General features: G+C 37.2%; 1 protein-coding gene across 1 annotated transcript in view; it reads left to right on the plus strand.

Moving 5' to 3' along the window:
* LOC150101166 (protein-L-histidine N-pros-methyltransferase CARNMT1) overlaps window positions 1-12,324 on the plus strand; it is a 153,822-nt gene that overhangs the window by 79,743 nt on the left and 61,755 nt on the right. Inside the window, exon 4 of the mRNA XM_090402181.1 lies at window positions 2,637-2,777. Coding sequence (XP_090258307.1) covers window positions 2,637-2,777 — 141 coding nt within the window. The remainder of the gene's footprint in view (window positions 1-2,636; window positions 2,778-12,324) is intronic.

Consider the following 12,324-nt stretch of genomic DNA (forward strand, 5'->3'; position numbering starts at 1 on the left):
GTTTGGCCTCTAGAACAGGTTTTCCAGATTAAATAATCCTTAACCCACCAATGGTATTAAATGTTATATGAGTCTTTTTTGTGAGTGAGGATTAACATTAAAAAAAATTGCAAAGGATAGAAAAGACAGACCATAAAATGGTAGGTTAAATAGGCCTCTATATCAGACTTAGATGCCCCAAAAATGTCAAGAGTTACCACACAAGTTCAACAAATCTTTCTATGTCTAGTATCTAAAGTTTGGGGATGGAACAGGAGGCATTCATTGAGTTGCTCTTGGTATAGTTAGAGGTAATTTCCTTGGTCATCTGTGCAGGAGTTAGAGGAAAAGAATGATGCTAAGAGGTTATCTTTGAGTGACATTGTAGTGGAACTATCTGACGTGAGAAAGTGAAAACACAGAAGGAAATAAATTGTACTTGATGACCTCTGGAAGGTATCTAAAGGCATAACTACCATTTGAAAAAAGTAAGCTTATTGCACTTTGTCATTTCAGAGTGAGAATTTTCGAATCTGATTTTTTTTTTTTTTTTTTTTGAAACTTTTACAAACTGCTGTATTGGCTGAGTTATTTTGTCACTTTTGATAGGCCTGATTTTTTTTCGTGAACTGCCCTTACCATACATACCTATTGAAGAACTAAAGCCTGTATAGGGGTTTAGAGTGGAATGTACATAAAGGCCTTTATTCCAGCAAGAAGTATTTCAATTATTTAGTGAGAGCAGGTGCTTAGATTAAGAGAATAGAAAACTCACAGACCTATTTGTACATTAGCATCATTGAGCAGGCCACTGTGTGTGTGTCCTAAGCAATCACACAGTGTATTTTCTATAATTGAGGTGGATAGTAGTTGAGGTTGATGACAACTGTTAGAGGTTCTCTTAGAAAATAACAGATTCAGGTTCAGATGTCTGTATGCGGTAGTGCACTGTTGTTTATACTTGAGTTAAGTCGTTGAATATTGATGAAATAAGAGAGAGGTTTTTTTGTTTGTTTGTTTGAACAAAACAGAAAAAAAATATTTTTCTCTGTTTTGTCCTTTTTTTTTTATTCAACTCTCAGTCAGATGAATATTTAGAAGTTGGTTGTTATGCAGAAAAGTTTTTCAGATTTCATATGGTTATAAATCCTGTGGACAAGCATATAGATGTTCAAGGTTATTTATCTCTGCTTCTTAATGGTATTATATTACACCAGAACAATTAATACTAAATATATTTATTAACTGGCTTATATTTTTCTGAATTTCAGATATAAGAAATTTATCCTTTGGTGAGTGGATGATAGCTGCTAGTGTAAAGTGTTGTTTGGATGGTTTTGTTTATGTGATGGCTGTGTAGCTCAGTGGAAGTGGCGTGTGCTGTCTGTGGCACTGAATCAGCTGAAGAAAGAGCATCGTAAGTTCAATTCTAGTTGTTGACCAGAGGAACTTTTAATAAGCCTTTTTTCGACCAGTTCCTGGGTTAATTGATCTTCAGCACTGGAAAGCAGGTTTTTCTTCTTGAAACTTGGGTTTATTGTCCCGTAAACTCAAGAAAATCGATCGTAAAACCCACACTATTTTCAGACATTAAACATAGTGTTAGATTAGGGACCATGAGATGGCGGCACTTATCAGCCACTTCTCTTCACTGGATGCCATATATAATTAGTGATAGCCTTGGACCAACTATCTCTGATTGTCTAACAGTAGCGATAACTGCCCCTCACCTACTCTCTAATATGAGAATAAAAGGTATTAGCTGATTTTTTTTTTTTTTTTTTATAACAAACTAGTATTAAAACTACTCTACTTTTGATAAAAAAAAAAAAATTCATTTTATGAAGTACTCCAAACCACTAACAACAAATTATAAATATTTATTTTGTTCACTCAGTAAATGTTAAAAACTTACCCAGAGAAAAATGTTCTTAACTTTTTTTAATACAGATAAGTAACCTTTATAAAGAGTATTAGTGACTATATTTTATTAATTATTGCAAAGTCATTGGAGTTAAATGTGAAATAATTCTGTTCATATTAATAACATTCATCAGTTACAGTTGACAGTGTAATTGATGATGTAAATAGTGTCTCCAGTGACTTGTTCTGCTACTTTATTTATTTTACATTACCATTTTGTCATTCCGGTTATCTATTTTGTTTTAATTTCTTCATATAATAATTTCTCTAATAATTTTTCACATTAATTATATTAATAGCATTCACTAATTATAGTTGACCATGTAATTGATGATGTACACGCTTGTGTCTCCAGTGATATATTTATGCTACCTTATTTATTTTACTTCTTCATTTTGATCATTCCAGTGATCTCTCTTGTCTTGAAGACGTGAACTTTTTTTTAACCATTATTATTATTTACCTGTTATAAGAAAATAGCGTGATTCCATTTTTTTTTGGTTTAATGTGAATATAATAAACTTATTAAAATTAGTATTGGATAAAGATTTTCATTAGTAGTCTTCTGTTCCAGTTCTCCTTGTCTGCAAGATAGTTATCTATTTAATTTGTTACATAACCACAAATTGAATCACAACATGCAAGTTATATCGATAGCCATGAAATGTTAAGTTAATTATTTTATTTCCATTCACCATGGAAATACTATGCGAATAAATGTTAATTATTTCTAGCAATCCAAGGGAAGTTCGCATCCTTGTACCTGGGGCTGGCTTAGGACGTCTAGCATATGAAATTGCACGATTAGGGTATGTTTGTCAAGGAAACGAATTCAGCCTTTTTATGTTATTTGCATCCAACTTCATTCTGAATAAGTAAGTAAACTGGAAGTAGTTTATTTTTTTCTTGTAGTAGTAATTAGAATTTTGCATTTATAGCTTTCAGAAAAATAACCATTAATCTTGGTGATTTATAAAAGTATCTGAAAAACGGATCAGTAGACTTACTTGATACTATTGAGTATGGTATATAAGTAGCATAAGCTGTTTATTTATATTTATAAGTATGCACTAATTTTATATTGATAATCTTATTATTGTTAATAAATAGACTGATCAAAAGTATCTAACTTAATTGTCTTAATAACTAAACCAACCACATCAAACCAACATATATTGGAAAAATACTAGTTATTATTATTAGATTTGTAATAATAATAACTAGTATTTAATATAGCTATAATTAAATAATAACTTATTTAATTATAGCTGATTGCATGTTTAGAAAAAATTCTTCATTCCCCAAGTGTTAGTAACCTCTGTAGCGCAATTGGAAGAACAATGATACATTGCGCCCTTCGATTGGAAAAGGCCTGAGTTTGATTCCCGTCGTGACGGAGGAATCTTTATATGGACTTTTTTCAATTGAAGGTTAGTTAGCCGATCTCATACAGAGGTAGCAGGGTTTTTTATCCCACATTGATTGGTAGTAGAAGTTCGGTAGTGGTTGAGATGGAGAGTTGTACAGTAGGTGTCCTCCCGTGATGAGTCTTCGGACTCCTTGGAGGTGTCACGAATAATAATATACAAAAATGAAAAGATGTATGGTGACTAACACTTGGGGAATGAAGTATTTAGTTTGAGGTATGGCTCTTTGTGGTGGTGCCTGGATCAAGTATGTCAAATTTTATTGGCTAACGCTTTACCTTTACCTTGAGATGTAAACATTCACATTGACTAGACTGAGTTCATGAGATTATTCTTGTCTTCATAGCATTATTCCAATAAGATGTTTTTTGTGTCTCTGACTGCTTAGAAATTGTAAACTAATAGTACATTAATACTGATAAAAAGTATCTAAGTTAGATGTCTTAATTAATAACTAAATCAACCACATCAAGCCAACATATATTGGAAAAATACTAGTTATTATTATTACATTTGTACTTTATTTAATTATAGTGATGCCAGAAGTATTAGGAACAAGAAGGAAGAATTTTTGGTCTTGGTTGGCACTTCCAGGCCACAGGTTATTGACATTATTGAAACGTGGCTGACAGAAGATGATATAGTTAGTGGGATAGAATGTGAAGGGTATAGTGTGTTCAGGAGGGATAGAGAGAAAAGAATGGGGGGGGGGAGGAGTGTTATTGATGATAGTTGATGAAATGCATCCAAGTAGAATTGAAGTTGAACTGCAGGATAGAGAAAAGAGCACATTTGAGGCTATTTGGTGTGAGATTGAGGCTAGCAGAATAAAATATACAATTGGGGTCTGCTATAGACCAGGTGATGGAATAGATGGGTGAAGATAGTATGCATAAGCAAATAGAAGAAATGAGTGGAAGGAGAGTAATTATTATGGGAGATTTCAACTATGGTAACATTGATTGGAAGGAGGAGAGGACACATGGGAGGAAGGAATTGGATTTTATGCAGTTATTAAGGGATAACTATCTGCGCCAGCATGTAATGGAAAATACTAGGGGGTCAGAGAGTGTTTAACCTAGTAATTGCATCTGAGAATATGCCTGTAATGAATATGACCACGTTGCTACCAGTTGGTGAGATGATCATAGGGTCTTCACTTGGGAGGTGGCTAAAGGTGTGGAATTTACAATTAAGGCAGGGTACATGTGGAATTATCAGGCTGCTAAGTATGACAAGCTTAGGAGTTCGAATGGTTCGGTGCATTGGCATGTAAAACTGCAAGGGCTGGATGTTGATATTGCATGGGAGGCGGTTAAGAAGGGTTTGCAGGGGGCAATGGTTGACTGTATACCTAGAGTCCAAATAATAAATCAAGTAGGTGTAAATGGATGAATAACACCATTAAGCTTGAGCTGCAAAAAAAGAAACATCCATGGAGGAGTTAAGGAGAAAGGTGAACTGGCAGGCACATGAATGGTATAAAGCGCAGGCCAGAGGGTAACGAGTGTGGTAATGTTGAATCTTAAATCACAAGATTTCCTTAAAGAAATAATTCATTCAGGATTCAACAAGCTTTAGCTAAATAACAATGAAAATGCTTGTACATAGGCAAAGATACAAATTGTTTAATGAACATTATACTAGTACTATTTTATGTAATATTACTTAAAGGTAAACGATGTCATAATTTTTTGTAAGTGTTCGTGCAAGCTCCTGATAAGATAAGTATTATTTTCAGTTATCGTTGATAAAATTAGTTAATATTGCATAGTTTTGTTTGCCTTGCGTATTTTAGTGCTTCTGTTTGTATGTTTTTGGTGTGTATAACTTATTATTTGATAAAACACGTTGCAATAATTATGGCACCTGTACGAAGGAAAATGGCGGCCAGTAATGATGGTTCGCCATCGTTATCAAAGAACAGTAGTATAAAAGAAATGAGTCAGTGTACTAGCTGTGAAATGTACGCTTTACTGAGTGCAGTCGGAGTGTGGATAGATGATAATAAAGGATTGAATGTGTGTAGAAAATGTAGGGAGAATGAGGAATTGAAGTGTATTTCGGATCGTGAGTGTGATATATTTGTCAACCTTCAGAATGAAGAAAATAGCGATATGACAAGAAACGGCAAGGTTGTACATGAGAATTATGAGATTGTGAATGATAGTATTAATGGTTTCTCAGAGAATAAAAAAGATGAGATAAATGCATTGAACGAGATCGCGTTGTTGAATGGTGCGATAGAAAGGGCAAAACAGCAGCTAGAGTGCATGAACAAAAGTCAACTGAATGAACCAACCAATAATAAAAGGTATGACAGGAAAAATTGGCGTATGAATTTGAACATGAACAAAATGAAGGATAGAGTGCTGTATGGAGACTCGTTAGTACGAGGTGTGTTAGTAGAGGATTTGACAAAATTGTACCAACCTGGTGCGACCATAAAGGATGTAACTGAGTCTATTAGAGAGCAAAAGGAAAGGGTGAAAGAAATGATTGTTGTGGCAGGTACGAATGATTTGAAAGGAGATAAAATGGAAATGATAGAAGACCTGAATGAATTGTTTGAGGTAGTAAAAGAAAAGAGTGAGAGAGTTAGAATGATTAGTCTTTTGTCACGGTATGACAGTGAAATGTTTAAAAGGAGGGCCATAATTGCGAATGACTTTATGCGTGGGTTATGTATGACGAGTGGTGTGGAATTTGTGGACGTGTGGAGTGAGTTTGATGGGCGAAAGAATCTATATAAGATGGATGGCTTGCATTTGAATGGTTATGGTGTAAGAAGACTTGAGAAAGTGTTGCTGAATGTAGTGGATGTGCAAATTCAGGGAAACTAGATTCGTTAGGGGGGGGGGGGGAGTAGATATACAGTCCTTAGGGAGGCAGTTGAATGTAAGAATGAATATAATATGCTAGAGCAAATAAGGACAACAAACCAGAGTGGGATAGTTAATATAAGGCATCAAGGTAGGGTTGGGGCTAATGGGGATCTTAAATTCATGTACACTAATACTAGGAGTATTAGGAACAAGAAGGAAGAGTTTTTGGCCATAGTTGGCACTTCCAGACCACAGGTTATTGGTATTAGTGAAGCATGGCTGACTGTAGATGATATAGCTAGTGGGATTGAATGTGATGGGTATAGTGTGTTCAGGAATGACAGAGAGAATAAAATGGGGGGAGGAGTATTGTTGATGATAGCTGATGACCTACAGCCAAGGAGAATAGAAGTTGAATTGCAGGATAAAGAAAAGAGCACATTTGAGGCCATTTGGTCTGAGATTGTTGCTAGCAGAACTAAATATACAATTGGGTGCTGCTATAGACCAGGTGATGGAAAAGATGGTGGTGACAGTATTCACAAGCAAATAGAAGAAATGAGTGGAAGGAGGGTGATTATTATGGGAGATTTCAACTATGGTCGCATTGATTGGAGTGAGGAGAGGACACACGGGAGGAAGGAATTGGATTTTATGTGGTTATTAAGGAATAACTATCTGCGACAGCATGTAATGGAAAATACCAGGGGTCAGAGAGTGCTTGACCTAGTAATTACATCTGAGGATTTGGCTGTAACAAATATGACCACATCGCCACCAATCGGTGAGAGTGATCATAGGGTCTTGACTTGGGAGGTGGCTAAAGGTGTAGAATTTTCAATTAAGACAGGGTACATGTGGAATTATCGGGCTGGAAAGTATGACAAGCTTAGGAGTTTGATTGGCTCAGTGCCATGGCATGTACAACTGCAAGGACTAGAAGTTGATAGTGCATGGGAGGTGGTTAAGCAGTGCTTGCATGAAGCAATGGCTGATTGTATACCCTAGAGTCCGAATAATAAATCAAGTAGGGGTTAAATGGATGAATAACACCATTAAGCTTGAGCTGCAAAAAAAGAAACAACTATGGAGGGAATTTAAGGAGAAAGATGACCGGCAGGCACATGAACGGTATGAAGCGCAAGCCAGAAGGGTGACGAGTGTGGTAAGAAAAGCAAAAAAGATTACGGAAGAACATTGGCCATGCGGGCTAAAGAGAATCCTAGACAGTTTTTTAGATATGTAGCAAGTAAAAGGAAAAATGTACATGGCAGAATGATTTTAAAGAATGCCGATGGTAGGGAGGTAACTGAATCAGTTGAGATAGCTGAGTTACTGAGTGAGCACTTTGCAAGAATATATCATCCAGGTGGTGACATTGCAGAAACGAATAAACCAGTAGATTATACGGGAATTGTGGTGAATGAAGTGGAGGTGAGTAGTCTATTGCATAACCTCAATGTCAATACATCTGTGGGGTTGGATGGTATACCAGCTCGTGTAGTACGAGAAGCAGCTAATGAATTGTCAGTACCCTTGACCATTTTGTTTAATTTGAGTGTCGGGTGTGGGTTAGCCCCGAGCTGGTGGAAGGAGGGGAAAATAGTTCCACTGCATAAAGGTGGTTCCAAGACTGCTGTTGTAAATTGAGTGAACAAGATGATAGCAGGTCTGTGTAATGAACCTTATGAGAATAGGTTGAGGATTTGTGGGTTGCAGAAATTGGACGATAGGCGAAGGAGGGGTGATATGATTGAGACATTCAAATTACTGAATGGTTTTTATAAGATTGATTCAGAAGATATTTTTGAAAATATGACTGGTGGTGGGAGGACTAGGGGCCATGCATGGAAGCTGGGCAAGAGCATGGTTGACAAGGGTGTTAGAGCTAGGTTTTTTACTTGGAGAGTGGTGAATGAGCGGAATAAGCTTCCAGAGTCTGTTGTGGGTGCTACGACCGTGAATGAGTTCAAGGCAAGATATGATAGAGACTGTGTGAATGTTGAATAGTTGTTCCAGACATGATGTTAGGGCCTCCCTCGATGAGTCTGTCGACTCCTTAGAGTTTCCCGGAACAATAATAATAATAATAAGAAGAATTTATATTGGAAAAGGTATTTTTTTGTAAGATATATGTTAAGGCATGTAACAGAAGTTCAAAAGTCCACTAACAAAAACCTCGGGTGAATTGCGTAGCCGACAGCAAATTGTTTATTTGCGGAACTGCACATGCTTGATGTTTTCCAGGAAGACGCAAATAGAATATATGACACGTGTGCAAAAGAGGGTGACGAGGGTAAAAGGTATAAAAGGAGTTTGCCCCCCTTTCGAGGAGCTTTTTCTTCTTGAATATGTAGTCTACTAGGGATTTTCTTGTGGAGTCGGAGAGAGTTCAAGATCTTATTGATAGCGTGTAGCTATTCACTGCCATCGTTTCGAAATGTTGTACGGAAGGAGATATTCGGCAGCATTCCGAGCAAGCTTGATGGAACTGACCGGCATATACGTCCATGTGGATCGGTCCGAGCCATGCTGTTTCTAGTCCATGATGAGAAAGAAAGGCAGAACAATGAAGTCCAAGCCTAGCATGTGAGATAATCGTCTAGAAAAAGACCGGACATTCCGTGGGACGAAGTAAAGATAAGATGACAGAATGAATATATTTCCAGAAATATGGTAATGTTAAAACCTTTTGTAAGTCTTTGTTAAGAAAGAGAGGAATATTGTAATATAGAAGAAAAGAGATGTTATGTTTCAGAACTCTATACCTGTAGGAAAAGGACTTTAGTGGATATTGGATAGCAGTGTTTAAGTCTTAGGGCTGTTTTTCAAGTAATTAGTTGAATGAATTGTAGTTTGAATTGTTATGAGTAATGATTTATAAAGTTACCAATGTGATTGTCTTAAGAGTATGTGTAGACTAGTAAGGATATTTAGAAGATGCAAACAAAACTTTGTGCTGTGAAATTAACCTATGATTGGATATGTTGTGTGAATTACAGTTGTTATGTTTAACTTTATAACTTAGGATACCTCCATTCCAGTTGAATGTATTCTTGTAAATGTGTGATCTTAGGAATTTAATAAATGTATCTTGAATATCTTAACCTGTTTTGTGCCTTGAATTGAATCCAATGCACCGCTTGCTAATATCTGATTCTGAGCGGGAAAGAATTATATGACAGAGACCATGACTGCAAACTAAAGTATTTTAAGAGAGATAGATAAAATTGGGATAAAGAATAATTAATAGATTGATTAGCTTAGTATATTTTCTGAAGGTTACTCCTTAGTTAAGTGGAATTTCTAACCTGGGATCTTGCTGGCACATCTTGATCAAATAAATATTGCCAGAACCTGATTACGAGGTGACTCCAGACCATTATTGCTGAGGATCGGACTCTATTCAGAAGTCTACCCTTTGTTAATTATTTAATATATTTAATCATTCTAAGAAACGGCCAGTTGTGTGGATAGATTTTACTGTAGATGAGAGAGTACAATGTTCTGATATTTGCATGTGTATAGACCATAGAAATATATAGTTAAAGTGATAACACTACACAGTGATAATTTAAGATAAGTGATATAAGTAGGCGAGCACAAAAGTATAAATTAAGAAATATGTCACGACATAACAGTAAGAAAGGCAAAAGCGGATTATGAAAGAACATTAGCCATGCAGGCTAAAGAGAATCCCAAACAGTTTTTTCGATATGTATACGACACAATGATTTTAAAGAATGCCAATAGTAGGGAGGTAACTGAATCAGTTGATATAGTGGAATTACTGAGCGAGCACTTTGCAAGAGTATATCATCCAGGTGGTGACATTGTAGGAATGAAAGAACCAACAGCTTATACGGGAATTGTGCTGAATGAAGTGGAGGTGAATAGTCTATTACAAAACCTCAATATCAATACATCTGTAGGATTGGATTGGATACCAGCTCGTGTCGTACGTGAAGTGGCTGAAGAATTGTCAGTGCTCTTGACCATTTTGTTTAATTTGAGTCTCGGGTCTGGGTTAGTCCCAAGGGAGTGGAAAGAGGGGAAAATAGTTCTACTGCATAAAGGAGGATCCAAGACTGCTGTTGTAAGTTACCGACCGATCAGCATATCAGGAATCATTGTCAAGGTCTTGGAGAAAATAGTCAAGAGGAAAATACAGGATTGGATAGATGAAAATAGGATACTGTATGGGAGGACAGAATGGTTTTGTGAAGGGTATATCATGCCTCAGTAACTTGTTCACGTTTTATAACACAGTGAAGGCTGAACTGGATAAGAGTAATAGGTTTACAGTGATTTTACTGGACCTTGCTAAGGCCTTTGAAAGAATACTACATGGAATTCTAATCAGTAAACTGCAGCATATGGGGATGGATATAGGGTTGGTGAGATGGATAGGAGGGTGGTTGATGGAGAGACATCAGAGAGTGATTTATTCAGGAGTAGAGTCCAAAAGACTACTGTGACTAGTGGTGTGCTGCAGGGTTCTGGTCTTGGACCACTACTGTTCAATTTGCTCATTAACGATATAGGAAAGGATCTGAGAGGAAGTGTTCATTTGTTTGCTGATGATGCAAAGTTGGGTAGAGCAATAGTGAGTGCACAGGATGTCAAAATTTTGCAGGATGATTTGGATAGTTTGGAGGACTGGGCTAAGGAGAATGGATGTCAATTTAATGTGGCAAAATGTAAGGTTATGCATTTTGGGGTGAAAAGATTAGCAGCAGTATATCACATTGGTGGAATTGTACTTCAGGAGATTGACGAGGCCATGGATTTGGGAGTGTTGGTGGATAACGAGTTGAAGTCTAGGGGGCACATCGCAAAAGTGGCTAAATCAGCTCAAGAAAATCACTTGGTTGCTGAAAAATACTTTAACAAGCAGAGACAAACAGGTTATTCTTTCTCTGTATTGAGCCTTGATAACACCCCATCTAGACTACTGTGCTCAGATATGGGCGCCAGGGTTTCTTCTTGATGGGGAGGAGGTGGAGAGGAACCAGAGACGAGTGACCAAGATGATAGCTGGTCTATGGAATGAACCTTATGAGAACAGGTTGAAGATTTGTGGATTGCAGAAATTGGTTGATAGGCAGAAAAGGGTGATATGATTGAGAATTCAAATTACTGAAGGGTTTCTATAAGATTAATTCAGAAGAGATTTTTGAGAATAGGACTGGTGGTCGGAGGACTAGGGGCCATACATGGAAGCTTGACCAGAGTGTGGTTAGCAAGGATGTTAGAGCTATGTTTTTTACGTGGAGAGTGATGAATGAGTTCAATAAGCTGCTGGAGTCTGTTGTGGGTGCTACGACCGTGAATGAGTTCAAGGCAAGGTATGATAGATAATGTGTGAATGTCGAATAGTTGTTCTTTACATGATGTTAGGGCCTCCCTCGATGAGTCTATGGACTCCTTGGAGTTGCCTGTAATAATAATAATACTGTGGGCTGGCTAAGAATTTATTATTATTTATTATTATTATTGTTCCGGAAAACTCCAAGGAGTCGACAGACTCATCGAGGGAGGCCCTAACATCATGTCAAGAACAACTATTCAACATTCACACAGTATCTATCATACCTTGCCTTGAACTCATTCACGGTCGTAGCACCCACAACAGACTTTGGAAGCTTATTCCACTCATTCACCACTCTCCAAGTAAAAAATCTAGCTCTAACACCCATGTCAACCATGCTCTTGCCCAGCTTCCATGCATGGCCTATAATCCTCCCACCACCAGTCATATTTTCAAAAATATCTTCTGGATTAATCTTATAAAAACCCTTCAGTAATTTGAATGTCTCAATCATATCACCCCTCCTTCGCCTATCGTCCAATTTCTGCAACCCACAAATCTTCAACCTATTCTCATAAGGTTCATTCCACAGACCTGCGATCATCTTGGTCACTCGTCTCCGGACCTCTCCATTTCCTCCCCATCACGAAGAAACCCTGGTGCCCATAACTGGGCAGAGAAGTCCAGATGGGGTCTTATCAAGGCTCGATACAGAGGAACAACAACTTGTTTGTCTCTGCATGTTAAAGTATTTTTCAGAAGACAAGTGATTTGATGAGCTGTTTTAGTCACTTTTGCAATGTGCCCCCTAAGCTTCAACTCCCTATCCACCAACACTCCCAAATCCCTGGCCTCATCA

Source organism: Typopeltis vanoorti, chromosome 12 (genome assembly GCF_054136105.1).
Source record: "Typopeltis vanoorti isolate ZY-2024b chromosome 12, IOZ_Tvanoo_1.0, whole genome shotgun sequence".
Lineage (NCBI taxonomy): Eukaryota > Metazoa > Arthropoda > Arachnida > Uropygi > Thelyphonidae > Typopeltis > Typopeltis vanoorti.